This window comes from Ascaphus truei, chromosome 5 (assembly GCF_040206685.1).
Source record: "Ascaphus truei isolate aAscTru1 chromosome 5, aAscTru1.hap1, whole genome shotgun sequence".
NCBI lineage: Eukaryota > Metazoa > Chordata > Amphibia > Anura > Ascaphidae > Ascaphus > Ascaphus truei.
In genome coordinates this window covers 181,031,581-181,054,292 of record NC_134487.1, presented here as the reverse complement: position 1 = coordinate 181,054,292, position 22,712 = coordinate 181,031,581, and the positions used below count along the sequence as shown (strand labels likewise).

Genomic DNA, 22,712 nt, shown 5'->3' with positions numbered 1-22,712 from the left:
CACCAGCGTACATGTTATTTGATGCCGTGTAAGCGCGCTCACGCAATAGTTAAACCGCGTCACTTGTGCCGGGCACCTTTTTATTTCCGCAGATCCGATTCGTAGTCTCTCCGCAGAAAAGCGAGAACCCAGCGAGTAAATCGAGGATTTCTTTGTCATGGGGAAAGTTTCGAGAGTAGGGGGGCAGCACATCTAGACTTGGGGCCTGAAATGCTAAATATTCCCGGGTGTTCATATGCAATAGAAGAACATACAGATGTAGCGAGGATCGCCGGCACCGGGACGGAACGAGCTCCGGGGGCGGGGGCTGCCGCGATCTCTACGTACATTTAAGGCCGTCATTACGAAGTGGTCTTATATGCCGTAAGGAAGACCCCTTGCAGCCCACTGACTTGAATAGGCTGTGTCGTGTCCCCCAGTGCCGGAAGGTGCTTGGTAAATATGGCCTTTAGAGGGTTATTCATTTCACAGCGATAGTGCCGATCACGCCACTATCGTATGTAAACTCGCATTGACTTCAGTCGGAGTTTTGTGAGCAACTTCCCCGATCGGCACTATTGCAGTCCAATGAAAGGAAAAACACCTTGGCGTATTAAACATTGGCTCATTTGTCTGAGAGATGCATTTGATATTCCTGTTGTAAATGCAGATAAGGGAGAAAATCCTTTTAAAAGAACAGGCGGGTTTAAAATGTGCTCGCCGTTTGTAAAAAATGTGTACATAAAGTGTTAACTTTTCGGCTTTTATAAACAAATAAATGAAAAATAGTGGAATTGGTTTGTGAATAAAGAGGTAACATATTTGTGAATATCTAAAAATACTGGCTCTTATTTACGTAATAAAAACCCCAAAAAGAGGTTTAGAACGGCGCTCCCACAGATATATGTGCACGTGCAAATAAATATCAGGAATAATTCAATAGCTTTGTGTATAGGAAAGTATTTGTGACTTCAAACACTATTAGTGTGCAAAGAAATATTTCTGACTAATCACTATAGATGATGAATTATTTTGAAAGGTGTAATTGTGTTAAATGCCGCAATGTAAAAAAGGGGATCAAATTGTTGCTCACACCCGCCAACGGCAACGGTTTCCAAAAGTACCCTCTATTACACGTACTCTCCAAATGAATTGTAAATAAAACACACAGTAGTGACACTTTTCACCCCTCCGTAACATCGCGCTTTGAGCAGTGGAGCTTCAGCGCGTTTGTAAATGCGGCTGCATCGTTCCTTCCCCACGTCCCGTTTCCCCTGACGGCCTCACACGGAGACTGCCCAGCGGTTGTGCTTTTCAGAGCGGGATCTGTTGTGAAATGTCCCAGCCTGAGCACGACTCGGGGGTCAGGATACCGATCCATGACATTTCGCACATGGCTAATTTGCGTATTGGATCAAACACGCGCGCTCCTGCCTTGTTCCCTGTGCACAGTGGGTCGTCTTACACTAGTAGACGTGACGGTCGCGACGGGGGCAGAAAACCCCAAGGTTTTAGTCTTCGTTTCTAGAAATGTCACTTTTTTGCATCGTGTTTGGACTATTGCTGGCGGTTTTGTGTTTCAAATGCTACAAGCACTTTGCTGCACACACGTGCGTTGCTGGCCCTTCTAGTAGAGAAGGGTTACTCCTCTTGGGGGATGGAGTGGGGCTGAACAGTTAACCGAATGAAGTATTTGTCCTGAAAGTAAGATCCAGGCTCCGTGTGTCCTGTTGGGCGTTGTTTTTCTTCTTTTAATCCTGTTGCAGCATGGTATAGGTGTGTTGCTCTTTGATGTGGAATAACATGATGTTGCATCCAATTTCCTGGTCCTTTTGCAATCTGGAGCAAGTCCTTGTAACACCCTCTACTCCAGGATTTAGACTGCATGCTCTTCTGTCTGTCTTTAAAGGACAGCCCAAATATTATGTTGCCTGTGTTTACCTGTGTTACATTGCATATAGTTCTTGTATATGGGTAATGTTTTCCCCCCACTGACATTGTATTTGAATGTTTTCCAATAGGATCTCTTATTTGCAATGTGTCCACTTATTCCGCAGTTGTGAGTGCAGGAACTATAAAATGACCGTTTTGCCCTATGCTGATACAGTAAGTGAGGAGAACCCCCTGTCCTTCCAATCTAAATGTGTTATGGTTGCATTCTGGTGTTAGAGCCGGCAGTGTGGGCTACAGGGTGTTTACCGTAGTAACAATTTAGATGACATACTTTGGATATTGTAAGCCTTGGCTTTTTTTTATAAATACATGGGGGTGGTGGGGGTCTGTGTATCTGTGAACATGTGTATATGTTTATTTATATAGCGCCATCCATGTACATAGCACTTTACAGCAGTAACACATGTCATAATTAGGAATAAGCGCTTCATACATACAGTAAAACACATTGGAATAAGGAGTCCCTGCTCCGGGGAGCTTACAATTGAAGAATATCATTGTGTGTATATTTCATTGTACATAAAGTTGTGTGCAGAATTTGGGCAGTGGTTAAAGCATGTGGGCATTAGGGGTCAGCCGCTATAAAATGCCAGGTTATACCGTTAACCCTTTCTCTGCCAGATGGACCAGCAATGCATTGCTCTGCATGCGTGTTCTGTTGCTCTGCAATGCATAGTTGGCCTCGCTGGCACCAAAGCGGTTAACGTTTGCACGTGTTGAATATCGGGGAGGCTTTCCCAGCGGCGATTGACCCGACACTACCCAAGACTATAGCGATACTGTACGGCGCCGCTTCAGAGTCCACACGGCGGTCGCAGTGAATAGCAGTCGTGTGTGGATATGAAAGGGACTGGAACCGCCTGCATTGTGTGAGTGAGACATCGGACAGCAGATGGAATCCCGACTAAAACAGGGACCCAGAACACTGACAGCTGTTTGTGCTGGATTAGCTGAATGTTAACGCTGTTACGTTGATTCTTATCAGCCGTACAAAAAAAACAACCAAAGAGCCCTTTACAGGACCTTTACAGGACCCTGTATTCTGTTGATCTTGAATCTGTCAAGATTTGTGATGAGCAATAATCTGTCCACTTAAACCAACATTGCAAAGCAAGGTGTGAGTGTGAGTGTGTGTGCACACTTTTTAATGTTGCTTTGATATTTGCTCAGGTACTGGGTTGTTATTGTACAGGCTGTTCTGGAGTGAAGGGGTTAACACAAGTCATCTCAAACTGTACTTTTTTTTCCTTCTAAAATCCGTTTCTATTTTTTTCCCCCGTCAGAACATGTGACAGCACGGGCTTCATTCTAGGGGTTAATCAGCATCTGCCAATCACTGGCACGTTGCTACCCCCCTGCAAGGTTTGGGCCAGATGTTAGTGATGTCACCAAGCCGCGGCGTGTTTGCACACACTGATGATAAAACAGCCATGCGTTAATAGTGGATCAATATGTGCGCGCGCAAAAGCGTGTAAATAGGGCTTGCATGAATTTGTATATACAGGGGAGTATTTTGTAAGCACAAATGTTACCTGTTTGCTGTCAACAATGCATTGGCCCGGGGGGGGGGGGGGGTAAAGTGTCCTCTTATATTTACAGTTGCTGAGCCCTTACTGTCAGAACCTGCTGCTGAACCTACAGCCTCCCCCTCCCCCTACATAAGCCCCGACCCCTTCTTGTTTTTCTGAACACCGAATGGGAACTATGGAATCTGTTATTTTCAGCTATGGGGAGCCTCTGGTTCCCATGATACCTCACCGCTTAAAAGGTACCCCCCATACTAACCGAGTATTAAATCTCCTGCTTCTGGCAGCCCTATAGGTGGGCACCACGGATGAAATCGTGGCTTCTTGTGGGCTCGCATGGCAGATTTAAACCTCCCTTTTGTTTCCCATGGAGGGACCAGACACACCTTTGGCTTCACCAGGTAAGTATCTTGGAAAACCAGAGGCTCCTCTGAGATGAAAATAACGCGGTCCAGCTCCTGGTTCCCAGCAGTGGGATTGCTGCTTTTTACTACAGTACCACGAGACCACTTCACTGGTACACAGTGGCACATTGATGCACACATTAATGTATACATGCACAGAGACGCTGGTATGCACAATCACAGACAGGCACTCTGAAAATACAAGGATGTATACAGATTTTCACATGCACAGCGATGCACAGGCCCACAATGTAAAACTGTGCATTTTGACTTCTATGGGTGTTGCCCCCCACCTCCCCATAATCTGCTGTGTATGTATATGTGTATATCTTAATCTTCGACCCTTGTCGATCCACTGCTGAATGAAAGCCTCCCCAAATAATCTTCCAAGTACTGTATTGGAAGCCTCCTACTCCATCTTACTTTTGGTCATCGTCTTGTGTATGTATGCATGTACAGTATGCATGCATGTACAGTATGCATGCATGTACAGTATGTACTGTATGTATGCACAGTATGTATGTATGTACAGTATGCATGCATGTACAGTATGTATGTATGTATGCATGTACAGTATGTATGCACAGTATGTATGTATGTACAGTATGTATGCATGTACAGTATGCATGCATGTACAGTATGTATGTATGCATGTACAGTATGTATGTATGTACAGTATGTATGCATGTACAGTATGTATTTGGGCAGGCACAGTGTCTTTACTTGCTTGTTACAGACTGAACCCGTTTCTCTCCATTTGGCAACAATTTTTCTGTATAAAACTTGTTGCGGTGGTCTTAATTGATTATTTTTCGACTAAACATTCACGCCCCTGCTTAAATAATTTGCTTTCAATAAACTTTGCACATTTTGAATGGCACCCTTCTAACAATTGAATAACACACAAACAATCGGCTGTATAGACAATACAACCCACTGTGTATTCAACATGCTACCAATTTGTACTGAGGCCTCTTTTATTTTTTATTGCAAAAGCAACCTGCAAAACTAGAGCCTTGTTTCAGTGTTTATAATGATGGGGGGGGGGGGGGGGGGGTGGAGAGAGAGAGAGAATCATACAACATACAAAAAAATAAATAGTACATGTAAATTGAGATACTGGGTGAATGGGTTAAAGCGGCAGTGTTTGCCAGTTTTATGACATCGGACTTCTTAGAAGTCCCTTATGGAATGTACCAAATACCTTCAGCAGCGAAACTCCGGCCTCCTTCCACTCTCAGCCCCTAAAAGAAGGTGATCCTGCAGGAGCGCGTACTCGTTTCAAATACACCTTTCTTTTGTTAATGCAGCCTTTCAGTAAACCTTTCTGCGCTATCCACAGTGACTCTGCCCTTCTTTTTTGGTTTTTGTATTTTGCTGAATTCACAGGCCTTGAAGCCCTTTTCTTTAGTAATTTTTTTTAATGATTTCCTTGATATAAATTGGACATTTGTAATGAAATACTTTTTTTTTATTTTCCACAGGAGATTGAAAAAAAACCACCCAATTCTTAGACAGGTCTGCCACCCTGCTTTTCACCATTATCTACTAGCATACAGAGCATCCACTGCAGCAAGGGATTCTGGGAAATGACATGCAAATGAGCACACAGTGCCACCTTTTGTCTCAAGACCACATTACATGGTTAAACCCTTAAGCCAATGCATGCTGCTTTAAACACAGCTTTTAAACATAACCTGGGATGAGATGCAAAGCCAGTAAACCCACTCACAGACAGACTGTTTCGACCTTGTGGGTCTTGTCAGTGTGAGGTTGGTTGTACCGGCTTTGCAACTTGAGACATGAGTATGTCTTCACCATACATTATTTTAAGTTATGGTGGGTGAAAAGGTGACTAAAAACCCTCCACCGTATAGCATAGTGGTAGCACTGTATGCTAGGAGATCATGGTGAAAAGCAGGGTTGCAGACCTGTCTAAGACATGTGAATGTGCTCACAAGTAATATTTCTATATGCTATACAGTGGAGAGTTTTTAGTCACCTTAATAATATATATATATATTGTATTCAGTCTGTCCGTAAATTTTTATCAGATCTATAATAACATTATTACAGTATATCCACTCTGGCACAGAACTGGTTCCAACCTAAGCAGTGTCACTATCTTGTTGCCTCCTATTACATAACAAAATGCTATGTGTGTCGCTCCTCTGTGTACCTGGTAACTGTAATATATCTCGCAGAAAACATTTACCAAAAAAATGCCGCTTTTGGTTATAAATAACTGAATACTAACTCCCCGTCGAGCGCGAGATCCTCTAACCCTTTCATATGGCGGTCGCTACTTTACATGGCGCTAATCTGGATGTTGACCACCAGCCATCGCTATTTTGCCTTTATATATTTTTGTTTTCACACTAGCCTGTGTATTCCCATACCAAAAACTGTGGTCTTATTATAATAACCGCTGGCTGTAGAGCCCAGTCCCATCGGTTGAAAAATATTATTGTTGTACAGGGAAGTCGGACAGGGCAAGTATTTGTGGTATATACGCATTTTGTAACTTCGCTGTCAGAGTGAGGCAGTAACACAGGGCAGAACAATATGACCCGTACAGCAGGGCTGGGCAACACCAGTCCTCCAGGGCCACCAACAGGTCAGGTTTTTAGGATATTCCTGCATCAATACAGGTGGTGTAGTGTTCGACTGAGCCACTGATTGAGCCACCCGTACTTCTGAACGCCTGACCTGTTGGTGGTCCTTGAGGAATGGCGTCGCTCACCCCTGCCGTAGAGCAAAGCGTTGCTGGCCCCGATGGCAGCGAATGGGTTAATGGCGTCCTTGGTCATTAATAGCTGCCGACCTCAAATGCCAGCACCTTATGCTCTTCACCCGCTCTGTGCAAATGCACCTGCACCCCGATACGTATACAGTACAAACACACTTACGCAGTCTAAACCGTAACACCCACCTATACAATGATCTGTACGTGTTGCCCCGGCACACTTACACCCACACCCACACACGCTTACACATTGCTGACACAAGTCAATGCTTATTTACCTACGAGTTTTAACACCTTCTACAGCAAAGCATAGATTTTCTTCTAACTAGTATAAATACTACACATATATACAGCATTTTGAGGTAATTTTAACAGTGTGTGTGTGTGTGTACATATATTAGCCACAGAACAGTATCGTCTATTCGTTTTTGATTCTTTATATATATCTTTGTGTGTGTTTCAAAAAGTCTATTTTTCTGGTTTCCCCGTATCGCCAGCCAGTGTGCGGAGCTGCGATATTTGAAATTACTTTCTGCACACAGGCGACACAAATCCACTCCTGCTAACATATTGCTTGAGATGCAGGGGGGGAGTGTTACCGGGACTTCCCGACCTCAACAAACTTTAAAGTCCCAGGTCTGCTGCGGGCGCGGTGTGAAATGAACACCTCAGCATTACAGAGGAACGAGCGCTGCCCCTTTAAGCTGAAGCTACGCTTTTTCAGACGCAGAAAGCGTCGCGCTGGAGTTCCATTTTAGGACATTATTATTTATTTTTTTCCTGCTGGTTCATTTTAGGTCACCCAGACCTGCTTTTTTCTCTTCCCCCGGCGTCCTAGCGCTACATACTAAAAACCCGGCCTGTATATAGTGGGATTTTCCAGGGATTCACTGGCGGGGTCCGTGATATGTGTATATATATGTATGTATGTATGTATGTGACATTTTCTCTGTTCAGTCCTTTCTGGGTAGTTACAATTAATGCTGGAGGCGGGGGATTTTTTCTTTTTCTCTCTCTGTGTCTCCCTCCTTGTGTAACACACCCAGTACATCCTCCTGAGAAAGGCTTCCTGTTTTGTTAATCTGACGCTTAACCCTTTTGCCGTTTTTTGCTCCTGAAGCGCAAGAGATTTTTTTTTTTTTTTTTAACGGTGAAGTCCCACTTGTCGACACCGCGGGACCACGCTAACTCCTTCACTGCCAGCGTGCTGCAGGCCGCTACAGCAGCGACGGGGCTGGGTGAAAGCACTCTGGGTGTAACACCTGTCCTGCAGCATTGAATAATAGATAACCCGTTTAAATAGCTTTGTTCATTTAGAGATCAGCGGATCTACAAAATACACTGCTTTTTATTAGCAGCCAGCTAAGGGAAAGGATATAATAGACATAACTTGAAATAATACTGCTATAAGGATTTTTTTTTTAGACTGTAGCGACTGCTAAATACTGTGTATAATACTGCAAAAGAGTGTTTTATAGGTGTGCATTATTGCCTGTTTTTTATATGTATCTAGATGTGTACATACAACCTATTTTTTTTTTTTTTTTTTTTTTTTTTTTAATGTCCCGGTTTCCTATTTTGAGGACGTCGCCAAGTAGTTGAGAAAGGGGGGATTTATTTGCCAGTTTATAATGCTAAACAGAATGGAGTGAGACTGAGCAGCTCGGGGCTCAGTGTTTCATTCTGTGTCTCTTTTTTGTTTGTTTTTTACTACTCCAGTCCACAGTTTACAGCTGACATTCACAGCTCAGAGAGAAACCACATGGTATGCTTACTCTGTTAAGAAAGACCTTAAAAAAAAAAAAAAAAAATTAGCATTACAGGACCCAGCCCCCATCCACCCTGCCCCTGCCTGAGCACTGGACTCTCTTCAAGTGAGAGGAGAGGCATACATGCCAAGTATCATGTATTTGTTTCTTGGGGGAGGGGAGGAAAGGAGGGGGGCTAAGAGTTTGGTCTTATGATAATGATCCCAGCGTCTGGCAGAAGGGGAGAGAGAGAGAGAGAGAGGAGGGAAGGAGAGAGAGGGGAGGGAGAGAGGGGAGGGAAGGAGAGGGAGGGGAGGGAAGGGAAGGGAAGGGGAAAAAAAAGCCAATGCACCAGTGTCTGTAATAGAGCTTAAAGGAGAAAAACCTAAGATGGCTGCCTGTAATGAACTGTGTTTTGGATTCAGAAGCCTGATCCCTTAAACAAAAGGTTATTGTGAGGTCCGTGCGTCCGTCAGCATTGAAACCGTTCTAAGGGTTTAAGTTTTTTTTTGTTTTTTTTTAGAGATGGATGTGTGTGTGATTTTTATTTATTTCAATAAGCTTTCTGCACTAAACATCCAAGCAGTGTCTATATTTATTCATATGATGTGGGGGGTCTTCTTTTTATGCTCTGATGATGCACGTTGAACTCTGAGCCGGAATTTATTACCATGCATTTTTATTTTTATTGAATTTTTTTTAATGTTCTTTTGCTGCAGGGTGGAAATAAAGACAGTTCAAACACTCCGGCGAAGGAGCAAGTGCAGACAGAAGAGGTAGGTACAAATTAACCACCGGATAGCTGGCTGTTTGAACAATTGAATAATTTCCACATTTTTTTTGTTGAATCAATGCTTTGATTCTATGTATTTATTTATATTTTTAAATGTAAAACGTGGGACATGGAGATAAACATCTACATTATTCACACCATCTGAAATCAACATTTTAAAGGCAGGTATACAGTGGACATTTGCATAAAGGAAGGTGTAATTAACAGCACAGCAATTTGTTGACTAATGAATGGGGTCTTTTGTAGGCCACTGAATGGCTTCAAGATAAAAGAGCCAGGAAGTCCCTTGGTCCATTTCTCTGAGAATTTAATGGAGCTCACATTTAGACATTGTTGTGGCCAGTAAAGGTATCACTCCGTGCTTGGCTACCTGCCTCTGAAAGGTATTTCTTTGGCTGAGTTTACATGGTAACAGTTACCTTTTTTTTGTTTGTAATAAAAAGGGTGTGTTTTTATTTGTTGTTGGCTACACATCATGAAGGAGAAAGTCGGTCTCTCAGCCATGACACTGCCCTCCGTGTCTGACTGTGACACACGTGTCTGTCTGCGTGTGACACCGCTGTCCCATTTTGGTGTTGTTAAAAGGACCAACGTCACGATCTGAGAGACTGGCATGAGTTTATTTACCTCTTTCAGGATTATGGGGTTAAAGCATCATTTGGTGTTCCTAGGGTTGTTAGACCCTCTATATGGTGCACTATATAGTAATGCTGCATATCTGCATGCAGTTCACTCCCATTAAAGACAATATTTCCTTTTTATCACTTGTCCCCCGTCCAACATAACATTTCCCAGGTCTGCGATAACCGTTCGTGCATGCAGGTAGCTATGATGTGTTATCCGGGTCCCCTCTTTGCCAAAGAAGCCTACGGATGCGCTTGTAGTCCCGGCGACGGCGCGCCACGTCAAAACAAGTCTATGTAATCCATCGCGGGCGCGACACAGTGACCAAAATCGCTGGAAGTCAATAGAATTTAATTTTTTCGGCGATCGCTGTGTGACATCAGCGGCACGTGAGCGGTTCAGCCAATGAGGGCGAACCGCTCACGGCCACGCCCCCCGGTCACCCTCTCGTCTCCTGCACTGTAAGCAGGAATCGCTATTACAACAGCGACGGGTGATGTCACATGGTTGCGTCACCGTAGCCAGGACTATAAGCGCGGCCTAAGGGTGGGCAGTACGACCCCGTATCACTCTATACTGCAGCATGGTCGCTGTCCGTTGCAATGCTGCTTTAACTCTGACTGGAAACTGGTTTGCTCAAAATGTGTTCAGTAGGTGGTCAGCAAAGGATGGTACATTTGGATACTTAATATACACACACACACACACACACACACTGTATCCAAATGTACCATATGTTGCCCTTCACTGTAACAATATAAACATCTCGCTCCAATGTATCGGTAAACAGGAGGTTGCGTTTGATGAACGTGTTTTCAACCTCAATTATTGTGTGTGTATTGGTATAAGTTGTGTGGTGTCTGTAGTGATCTCTCGCGCGCTCCCCTCATTTTGTGTTTTAATATAGGTGTGCGTGCCCTTTCATTTGTGGTTTGGTAATTCAATGTTTCCGTTTTGCTGGAACTCTATTGGATTGGCAAAAAGTGAAACAATTTTTTTTTTTTTTTAACATTTTGTGGGTGAACTTTTTTGAACTTTGAATATTTTGCAAACGTTTGAGTTTGCCCAGTTATTTAAAAATGAAACAAAACACAAATTTGAGTGGGAACTTTTCTTGGGTTTTGTCTCGAATATTGCTCGCATTCGAAAGTTCGATCGTACGACTCACTCTTCTGAACGAACCTCGAAGTTTGGATTGCGAACCATCCCAACAGAGATGTAAGTTCTCCGCACTTAGATTGTAGGGAAGAGACCCCCTTTCCTATTGTTACTTTCATGTCTAAAGAGCGTATTCACATGATGTGTTCTATTCTTATGTTGTGTGTATTACTGCTGTGAGGCGCTAGATAAATAAAGATTTCTATCTATATATAGAGCTTGCAATCTAAGTGGTAAGAGGGGAGAACTTACAGCGACATTAGGAGGTTGTTCTGCAACAGTCTAGGACGTTTGGCCGTGAATAAATCGCCGCCGAGCGACTTCGCCACAGTTACATTTAGCTGCGGGACTCTTTGCCGCAATCTATGCTCCTGCACCCGACAGCCGTCTGCCACGCGCCTAACCCGACAAACCAGGTCTGCTGCGCCCCCCCCCCCATCGCCCTCACTCCACCAACCGCTAGACAGGCCGCTCCAGCGCGCCATCATTAAATGTCCTGCGCAGGGATCGCTACACTGCCTAGACAGGCTGCTCCAGCGCGCCATCATTAAATGTCCTGCGCGGGGATCGCTACACTGCCTAGACAGGCCGCTCCAGCGCGCCATCATTAAATGTCCTGCGCGGGGATCGCTACACTGCCTAGACAGGCCGCTCCAGCGCGCCATCATTAAATGTCCTGCGCGGGGATCGCTACACTGCCTAGACAGGCCGCTACAGCGCGCCATCATTAAATGTCCTGCACGGGGATCGCTACACTGACTAGACAGGCCGCTCCAGCGCGCCATCATTAAATGTACTGCGGGACATTTAAAGATGGCGCATCAGAGCGGCCTGTCTCGGCAGTGTAGTAGTCACGCACGGAAGATTTAAACATGCAGTTGTCGGAGCGGAAGACCTGGCTTAGCGTGTTGGGTCGGTTGCGCCGCGGACCGGACATTGCTGCGAAGTGTCCCGCGCCGAGCTGCCCTGCGGCAAAGTGTCCCGGCGGTGGAACGCAAGCAGCGTTTTGGTCGTGGCCAAATGTCCCATTCTGGTTCTGCAAGGGATCAAGGTAAATGCATATGAGATGTATAGGTGTATAGGTGGAATAAGTGCGTTCTATTGGTGTACATAAATTCTACAAAGTGTTAAAATATATTCGGAATTTAAAAATCTGTGTGTAAAGGAGAATATAGAATCTAAATCGACAAATATAAATATATATAAAACTGTGTATGAAGAATCTGACAAATGTGTATTAAACACAGAAAAAAATGTATACTGTGTAAACAAACTAATAATATAAAATTGCCAAAATACTGAAAAAATGCAGACCATTTTTGCTATGCAAAAATATGTACCATGCAATTGTATCCACATTGAAAACCTGATAAGTCACTGAAGCACTAGAAAGCCCATTAAAAGTCAATAATGTACAGTAGCAAGTACTTCAGGGTTAGGTGTAGCTCCAGAAAAGGATTTCTTCAGCTTTAGGACACACTATAAAACAGAAGCGCACACAGCCGCCACCATAGTGATGAACTGTGAGGTAAGGTTTCTATCAGATGAGAAAATACATTGCCCTTACAGGCAAAATTAATAAAAAGCTGGTAAAGGCAATGTGCTTATCTAATAGTACCCTTACCTCACAGTACCGTACAGCTCTATGATGGGTGTTTGATCTGTTTTATATATAGTGTGTGTGTGTATATTATGTGTATATGTATGTGTGTGTGTGTGTGTGTGTGTATATATATATGTGTGTGTGTGTGTGTGTATATTATGTGTATATGTATGTGTGTGTATGTGTGTATATATGTGTGTGTGTGTGTATATTATGTGTATATGTGTGTGTGTGTATGTGTGTATATATATATATATATGTGTGTGTGTATATTATGTGTATATGTGTGTGTGTGTATGTGTGTATATATATATATATATGTGTGTGTGTATATGTGTGTGTATATATATATGTGTGTGTGTGTGTGTGTGTGTGTGTGTATATATAATATCTCAATCTACTATTACCGTTTTAAGTGTTTCATGCTCACGGAATTGGATCCCAAACCTAGCGTTGTTAGCCTGCTCCTTTTTGCAGTGGGTTAAAGCATCCAGACAAAATCTGCTCTTGGTAATATAGGAATCGGCTTAAAAATAGCAGCACAAATACTTCTAGGCTTGTTTTCCGCTGCGTAGAAAACCACGGGCCTCATCTTTCTAGGAAATACTTTTTCAGCCCACCCCTCTCCTGGCAGGCAGATTTTGCTCTCGCTGTCTCTCTGGCGGAGTTGCACAGCCCGGCGTCACATGGCTGTTCAGTTTACAAACACTGCAGCCCTCCCACGTTACATCAGAGGGTAACACGCCGTTCCCGCCAGCACTGCTCTTCAGGAAAAAAAATCTAATCTGCGTCTCCTTTGCTAAAGCGAATTAAACCCAGAGCGGGAAAAAAAACGAAATAAATGTGATGTTTGACAGGCGACTCCGTGTTCACACAGAAACTGGCCCCAGCTCCACATAAAACAGTATGGAGTATGACCGCCTCTAGCATGTAACATTATTAGAGGCAGGTGTAGCTCAGCGGTATGGACACTGGCAAGTGAGACGAGTTTGAATCCTGGTGTCTCCTGGATTTGCCCCTTGCCGTTTGGCAAGTCGCTTTATCTCCCTGTGCCTCAGATACCCACAATTTTAGATTAAAGGCTTTTCCGGGTGAAATTCTATGTACAGTGCTGCATACACTGTAAGTGCTCCGTATGAAAACATATTATTAGCTTAAGAGCCCCAGAACAGGAGTGGAAGTGTTCTTAAAGGTGCAGTCCGAGATGGACCATGTTTATTTTTGGCGCTGATGGCCCTCTTGTTTCTGGGTTACTTAGTGGTTTAAATCTTCCGCGTCACGCTGGCCAATGGGAAACCGTGATGGCCGGTGACATGGGATATTTATACCTCCATTTTCTTTCCCCATGGGGGGGTGGGTTAACTATCCCCACTAAGTAACTCAGGGAAGAAGGGAATCCATGGAGTTTAGCTCCAGCGACCTGCTGCCTCCGCTACATGTAAACAATACTGCTTCATTTAATGCAATGCATTACTTGTCCCCCTGGCTACAAACGGTATAAATAGTGAAAAGTTGTGTTTCTGTGTGTAATTTCAGGAGACCACCCTTGGCTGTTAAACAATGCAGTCAGTGAATCTTCACTTCCACCCTATCCTTCTCAATATTCAGTTCACTTGTTAACCTATTGTAAGCTCAGCTATGTTCATTTATTGCTCATTCTTATAGTCTGGGCTAGGATGGGTTTCCCTGGAGGAGAAGTTTGAAAACTCCAACTAAAGACAAATAAATATATTTATTTTTTATTTTTTATATCCCATGCCAATTATACTTAATTCTCGTACTGATCGCTATACGCGGTGAATCCAGTCGTTTTCAGACTTAGAGGAAATATTGATGTACACACATTATTTTGCATTGTATTAAATCTCTGTAGCTTTGTTTCTTCTATTAGCCCGATATTATATACATCGCATTGCTCTTAAATAGGCACACACCTTCAACTTTGAACCGGTTGTTATGGGAGGAAATGGAGTTACATGAATGCACGTTCTTACTTTATTATAAATTGAATACATCTTGCAAAGTTGGATTGGGGTTACTCCCTCAACCCCCTGAAGAAGGCATCCTCAACGTCCTACTGCTCTGCTACAATAATCTCTCTACTACCCCCATCGCTAGAGGAAACCTCTCCTCCGGGGTAGAGCTCTACTGCGAATTACTGTGGGTTACAAGACATTAGCACCTAACCGTATTAGAATGGTAAGTGGCTGAGGCTCAAGTCAAACCCACAGGCTTGTCCATTCATGATCAACAACCTTAACCACTACACCACATTTTTTGCTTTTTAATTTCTACCCTCACCTTTTCCCCCAGTTTCCTGGAGCTTTCCTTCTGGACAGTTGTTCAACTCCACCTAAAAAAGTGGAATGTATGTACCCCTAGGCCGTCACTTGTTTAGGAATAGCTGCTGGAAATGGATTGAATGTAAGATGCTTCTGCTGATGGAGCGAGAGCGTAGAGGCAATTCTTTGACGATAGGATGTAGTTTGTCATGTCTCCCCTTGCAGGATCCCAGCCCCACCAAGTTCCAGGAATGACCAAGGAGTTCATCGAGCAAGAGAATCCACTTCAATGTCTCCTTGGCTATTCCCAAACTTGTGTCTGGGTGATCTTTCTGGAGAAGAGGGTTGAAAATGAATAGTGTATACTGCTCATTCCTGGTAGTCAGCTTTCCAATCCACATTCTGCATCAAAGATATGGGATCCTTGTTGGAATATCAGGTAGACAAACACGGCTATAATGCACTACTGCTCCTTCTAAGTGTTGTTGTACTCATTGGGAGTAAGTCTCACTCATCCTGGTATCCGTTCCCCCACCAATTGAGTCTCATTATTTGAAGTTGGATTTGTCACACGAGCGTAGTATTGGATGGAGACGTCCATATTTAAGAAGCAGTACTAAGCTGTAACACGCACTTTACGTCCCATGCTAATGAATAGACCGTACGGCGCCTGACCGCCTACCACCGTAAACCCATGCATCTGGCACTTAGGGTGTTGAAGATTATGGTGGCTGACAGTATTCCACCTATGTAAACAAATCAAAGTCTTTTCCCCAAATTTCCACCAACTTTAATTCTTGTTTCTTTTTAGAACTTGTATTCTGCTCGTTGAGTAACTAGGCAGCAAAAATATTGATTCCATAGGAGGAACCGGTGTCATTCTGCAGAACGCTGGATGATGGAATGCCTGTTGCCAAACAATATTGAATGATTATTACAAATTCTGATTGTGCTTTTAGGTACTGAACACTGAAGCCTAATTTCAAATGAAGGCAAATGTTGTAGGAATTAATCGAGGCCCACTATAAAAGCTATGTTATACAATGTGATATGTCTGAAATTCACCTGCTTGTGACTTCTCCATAGATGTAATCTATGGACAAACTTTCATGACCTCACGAATCTTCAGATATATTTAATGTCATAAATGAATTAGACGTGTATCTACATTTCTCCCACAGGATTTAAGCTGCAGGTTTGCATAATTGTGGGTGTGCATGTGTGAGCCTCACTCTTTAGCTTCCACAATCCTCTTTAAACAGCAGTTGTCCCAAAGCATTAGCTTTCAGCATTTGCAGCAAATCTTGAGTTAACCTTTCCGGCGCTCTGCAATATGTTGCTTGTCCCTCTGGCAGCAAAGGAAATGGAGAACCGCCAAACCCCACTCATGGACAGTTATGTTACCCTTAGGAGCTCATCAGTTTGAGTTGGGTTACAGCTTCTGCCTTGTGAAGCAGACACACCATATCATAATTCTAAAATAGGTGTTAGAATGGTTGTGTGTGTTGTGTGTGTGTCATTTAGTTGAGTTCTTTCCTATCTATTCCTTGGTTAGAGTAACTGTGGAGGGCATGCAGAATAGATACTGCTGTGCCTTTGCTTTGGTGCAGTAACCTTGTAATAGAACCTCCTTGAGAATGAGGTGTAGCAGTCACCATGTCTCCGGGGCTGGACAAACATAGCAACCGTCACGCTTGTGATCTCTACTCGTCTGAAGAAATGGGCGAGTCTCAACAGCACACTGCAGCAGTGTCAACACAGCCGCCCTGCACATAGTATCGCTGAGCAGCTGGGACCATACGCCCGCAGTCCCATTTACAGCAATGGAAGTTCTTCGCCATAATCGCATTACTACACAATTTAACAAGCATTGTTTTGTGTGTGTGTTTATTATTTATAAAAATGTGTTACCAGGAAGTAATACATTGAGAGTTACCTCTCGTTTTCAAGTATGTCCTGGGCACAGAGTTCTAACAATACAGGGTACAGGCAATGTGCACAGCGCTTTACTAAAGATACAAGGGACTGCAGGAATTACAAACCTAAAATTAGATCATGGGAAACCCCTACACTGGAGAGCTTGCATTCTGAGTGATATTGTGTGTGTGTGTGTGTGTGTGTGTGTGTGTGTGTGTGTGTGTGTGTGTGTGTGTGTGTGTGTGTGTGTGTGTGTGTGTGTGTGATCAGTAAACGTATCGATCTTTCTGTTGTAACTGATTTTGTTTTTGAGCAAAAGACTGATTTGTCACTGAAGCTGAGTAACATGTTTACAAAGTAACACAAAACTCACCAATGTCCTCATCTTTCCTGTATTACACAAATTGGATTATAAAACCATCATGGTAAAGGTAGGGGGGTATTTACATTAATGTTCATGGGTTGAACTGACACGTTTCTGTACTATTCTATGCTCTTGTTTTATTTAACTGTTAAAGCCCTATTCTGCTTTAAATACCAAAAAATTAAAAGTATGTCTTTGCCTTCCTATTTTGCTGTAGTAAACACTTTTTAACTGTAATTTCCTTGCTTTATAATTAAGGCCTGATCACTGCAACATTAGAATCCCCAGAGCACGCATTGACTAGCTAAATAAGCCCTTCGCTGTCCACTGCTAAAAGCGGAAAAGATTGTACATTCGGTAATATAGTGCTTTTTACAGCTAGATTTTTTTTTGCAGCGTGAGTTTTCAGTGCAGATTTCGAAAACAGCCCTTGCAATAGCAGAGAAGATGCTGCAAGTCCGGGTTCTTTCATTCTATTACAATAGTTTTACATCTTGTGCAGTGGGACTGAAGTTCTAGTTTGCATTGTGCAGAATGTACATTGCTATGCAGTTTCTATCTTCCTCCCCCCAAAAACTCGTAATAAGTTATCCATTAACACATTCTGCAGGCACGTTCCAATACTCCTGCGCTCTCTCTATAAATTCCAGCTAAGATTATACAGTATTAGGGAGTGGTAACAGACCTCTTCACTGCTGGCTTAGTGTATAGAGACAAAATACTGTACATTACTAAATACATTGTTCTTTGTATAAAAAAAAAAATACGTGTGTGTGTGTGTGTGTGTGTGTGTGTGTGTGTGTGTGTGTGTGTGTACACACACATCCTTGCTTTTGCTATTGCACATTAAATAAGTTATGGTGGGTAAAAAGAAGTGACAAACCCTCCACCGTACAGTAAAGTGGTACAGCTCAACCCCGTTATAACGCGAATCCGCTTATAACGCGATGCAAGCGTGGCTCCCAATTTTTGTATTTATGAATACTTTACAACATGATTATTGGTATCTTAAATACTTAATTATACAATGCATGCAATTGTACATTATTTCTAAAGCGATCCGCTTATAACGCGATGTGATTCTTTGGACCCCAAGCACCGCGTTCGTTATAAGGGGGTTGAGCTGTACTTTCTTATTGAAATCTTGATTATATAAAATAACCAACGGAGGAAAGCCGCTGATTTATGTATACAAGCCAAACTATTATGAAAGTTAAAATCATATTTTGCAAAAACTGATGTAACTCCGGATTGGATTTTCAGGGGGAAATGTATCTTATTTATCAACAGTCATCAACTGTTAACTTATTTAGAGCCATGGGGAATATTTTTCAGTGAAAGAAAGTAGTGCTACTGTAGGTCCTAATGCGCAAGTGACCTAGGCAGGAATTGAACCCTTGAGCTTGTAACACGTAAAATTAACATCCTAACCACTATGCTACAGATCAACTTGTGTAGGTTAGCATACCTGCCTTCCTAGTAGTGCATTTCTTGGCGGTATTCTGTACGTATTAAAGTTGCAAAACCAGGATGCAACAGCCCCATGGGTTAGAAAGGCAATGCTAATTGACTCACAAAAAACAAACAATTTAGTAAACCACTTGGTAGCCTTCTTGAATTATTTCTGCATAAAGCTAGCATTTGGCTGTTTGGTTTCTTTTGGAATTAAGTTTTTCTTTATATATGGGTTTGTAAAATGGAGAAGGTACATGTGATGGGGTTTCCTCTGCTCTTGAGTGTACGGTGTTTACAGCGCTTTCCAAACCTTACAGGTCATCTGTTAAAATGTACACAGCTGAGAATACATTGAGAAAGGTGAGATTTGGAAAGCTCTGTACATTTGAATTAGAGACCTGTGAGGTTTGGAAAGCTCTGAGCATATGAAGAACAGACCTGCGAGGTTTGGAAAGCTTTGTGCATTTGAAGAAGAGACCTGTGAGGTTTGGAAAGCTCCCTACACATGAAGAACAGACCTGTGAGGTTTGGAAAGCTCTGAGCATATGAAGAACAGACCTCTGAGCTTTGGAAAGTTGTGTACACCTGAGGAGACCTGTGAGGTTTGGAAAGCTTTGTACACTCAAATTTAATCTATGAAGAACTCTGTCTGTCCATTGAAAAGTATCACAATTTATAATAACTCTAGACTTTTCCAGCACTAATAGGGATACTACAATTTCAAACTGCATCATGTTCGCAGACTAACGTTAACGTTAAGACACATCCCTCTGATGTTACCCCTGTACCACTGCCTTTAGTTTATTTGGTCTTTGGGGGAACTGCACCGGTAGAGATCAGCTGGTCTCTTTAACTGGATAAGACACATCAAAGGATACCGGAGCCGTTCAGACAGGCGCTGGCAGCACTGACAGACCTGCCCAACCAGTCTGCGTTGACAGGTGTGGTTCTGGAGGAGTGAAGTAGGGATGGGTGCAATCTGCATTAAAGAGACACCAGGGAAGAGGTTGTAGCTACAACTGCAGTCTGACTTTAAAGGGGCAAATATAATGCCCTGGCTTTGTGAGTAACCTGTATGAAGATTGGAGGGGGTGGCCAGGTAAGCAGATAGTGTGGGGGCAGTGGGTGTTATTTACCTGGGCTGCAGAGACTGTACACGTTCAATGGTAGGGAATCTGCGGTGAGTCGGACGTACTGTAGACTAAAACCCAGGTTGAGTTTTGTAGAGCCGTGGTACTGCCCCACATGTTCGTAGGCATAATTAATTCAATCTTTGTGATTTGTGTCTGTACAAATATAGTCAATCCTTTTGGAATTAAAATAATTATTAAAGCGGTACTCCCTCTCCCCCCCCCCCCCCCCGTCGAGGGATGGGTGTGTATAAACACAATTATTATTTATTGTGGTGGTGAAAACAGGATCCTCCTCCAGATTCTCACTGTAAATTATTCTTTTCATACAGAATTACTGGGTTGTTGTTTTTTCCCTTTGTATTTTTTGGTTTACTGGGGTCTGTTGCCAATATTAGACCAAATAAATATTCAACCTTCTCACTGTCCTTGCCATTAAACCTATCGCTGCCATTAAACCGATCGCTTTGGTCCGAATGGGGACCATGCCTTGAATAGACCACTCGCTGCAACTGAGATTGGATCAGTAGGCAGTACTGTACCACTGATGAAGGCATCTCTGGAGAAATAGGCTATCTTGGAAGCTCATATACTAACTATAACTATATCTATATACTCATGTTGGTCCATTTTCAGTTTATGACATGGTGAACAACTTTTATAATTGTCCAGGACAATAAAACGAACGGAACTCTGCATTGTGAACCAGGGTAAATGGAGTTAATTTTGTGAACTGTGGACTGTTACAAGAGATGTTGCAGCACTGTCTTCCCTGCCAGAGGGATTCGCAACTGGTGGAGAGGTAGCATAGCGGTTGAATCAATCAGCGTTTGTGGGTTCAAGTCCGGTCTCCGGCACTTCACTTTTGGCAGGTCACGTTGTCTTCTGGTTTTTCCCACGTGTAATTGTGTAGTGATGCTGCCACTCGTCCGCTCCGCCTCCTTTGGAGGCTGCCCATCGGGTCAGAGCGCCAGAAATGTGGTGTTTGGATTGTAACCCAGAGGATGCAGTAATTGTGAAGCTCAGAGGACGCTATGGCTCGGTCTAAATACAAGATATTGCTACGGCAAAGCAAAACGTGCAGCTTGGGGTGTTATTTGAGGGCAGATGGATTAAATCGGGGGATTGTTGCCGGTCTTTGTATCCGTTGCAAAAAGGTCGACTCTGCCAGGGATTGAAGCAGCACAGGAAGAAATAAGTGGTAAGGTCACTGGTACAATCTCACTCTCGCGGTCTTATACAGGTATCATTCAAAGCAGCTCACGTTTACAGCGCTTAAAATGATGTGCGCAAAAACAAATATAAAGTAATTACATTCACCCAGTGTCATGGGGCAGAAAGAAGTAGGGGAAAAAATATGCTAAAAATGTCACGTTTCATACACCGCAAGAATAACAAGCTATTAAACCTGCGTGAAGCAGGATAGGTTGCGCTGTTGCCAGACACGGCAGTGACTGACAGGTCAGTCAGCGCTGCAACTCTGGTGCCAGCATTGAACTTTTAGTCGTCTGGTATTTTCCCACCCCTGCATAAGATACTTGTACCACTAAAATATTTGTTACTATAATGGCGTGGGAATATAAATAAGCGGGAGTATCCCGGTGGCTTTTAGCGCGCTCCGACACACACACACACACACACACACACACACACACACACCCCTGCAGTGATGGGAGTCTGTGTCTGTGTGTATTCTCTGCAGAACACTGTATAGAAGTTACCTTGATGTAGTAAGGATCTTTAGACCCCCGGAGCAAATGGTTTAATAATCAACTGTGATGATAGCAACAGCTTTTCCTCTTGGGGAAAGAAAATACAGAACCAGCATTAAAGAAGTTACTTTTTGACTAGTGGAATGTTAACGGCTGTTAAACTGTAAACCAGAGAAATAAACACAGGGCAAAATTGGGTATCCTCACTGCGACCACGCACACACATACACTGCGAGACGTCAGTGTCTGACCCATGCAATGTTATATGTGGGGTTTCACATGCGTTTGTCCATAGATCTGCATCCGGCTTTCCTCTCAGATTCATCACGTTTTGCTACGGGTTAACGCACCCGTCCGACTCTCATTGGCTTGAACGGGAGTTGACACCCGTGTGGGTGTGTTAACCCATAACGGAGCTTGATGAATCTAGGAATATATCAACTGAGTCGCACGTGTGTCCCTTAAAGCTGCAGTTCAAATCAGTTCTGTACTATGAGAAAATACTTGTAGCATTTCATTTCAATTTTAAAGACCTTTTTTAATGTATTCTAATGTAACAAGTATTTTTCAACCTATGGCAACCATTTACAAAGTCACATCCCCTTCCCCTTCTGAAACAGCATCACCTTTTTGAGCCGTGCCCTCTCTAGCAGTGAACCAATTGAATCTAGCGCCTGCCTGGTCACATGATCTTCCACGCAGAACTTTGGCTGTCAGTGCAGCAGAAGAGGACGCAGGATGCATCTAGTGAACGAAGGGCCGAATCTTCAGTGATAGATTGCAGGAGAACAGATCGATTTAGCAATTTAGCTAATCACTTGTCGGTGTGTACATTGTATTGATGATGCACATATTTGAATGAAAACATATAAAAAAATACATTTTTAAACGACATCTTGAACTGCAGCTTTAAAGACTTTCTGAGCTTGTCTACTCGATGTCTTTTCGGTATCATTGCATGGAAATGGGCATGGACTAATTGAATTGTATAGAGTACGTACATTCACTGACGGAGAGGGAGCAAGAGTTTGCATTTTCTGTTTGAAATCCACAACCTTCAACGTTTAACCCCTGCTCTGCCAGAGGGCCCTGAAACGGGTTTCAAATGCTGCCGACTTGCCCACCGTAGAGATAAGCTCTGTTTAAATTGGCTGTATTTATTTCGTAGTGTTCCAGAAAATATAGCCATTGTTCTGTTGAGATTAGAATTTAATATTTGTTACTTGAGAGAGAGAGTAACTTTTCCAATGCCACGAATTGAAATGTTTCCAATGGAATCCGGCATTTTTCTAATATTTTGATTTTGAATGTTTTGAAA

General features: G+C 43.0%; 1 protein-coding gene across 5 annotated transcripts in view; it reads left to right on the top strand.

Annotated features, from left to right (window-relative positions):
- Positions 1 to 22,712, top strand: part of TET3 (tet methylcytosine dioxygenase 3) — a 91,867-nt gene that overhangs the window by 15,585 nt on the left and 53,570 nt on the right. For 2 of the 5 annotated variants that reach the window (XM_075601379.1, XM_075601378.1), the window contains one exon: positions 9,076 to 9,132. In XM_075601379.1, coding sequence (XP_075457494.1) covers positions 9,076 to 9,132 — 57 coding nt within the window. Of the gene's footprint in view, positions 1 to 8,678; positions 8,816 to 9,075; positions 9,133 to 19,273; positions 19,652 to 22,712 lie in introns of those variants that run through there. The other 3 variants (XM_075601382.1, XM_075601384.1, XM_075601381.1) reach the window with 3 other exon arrangements.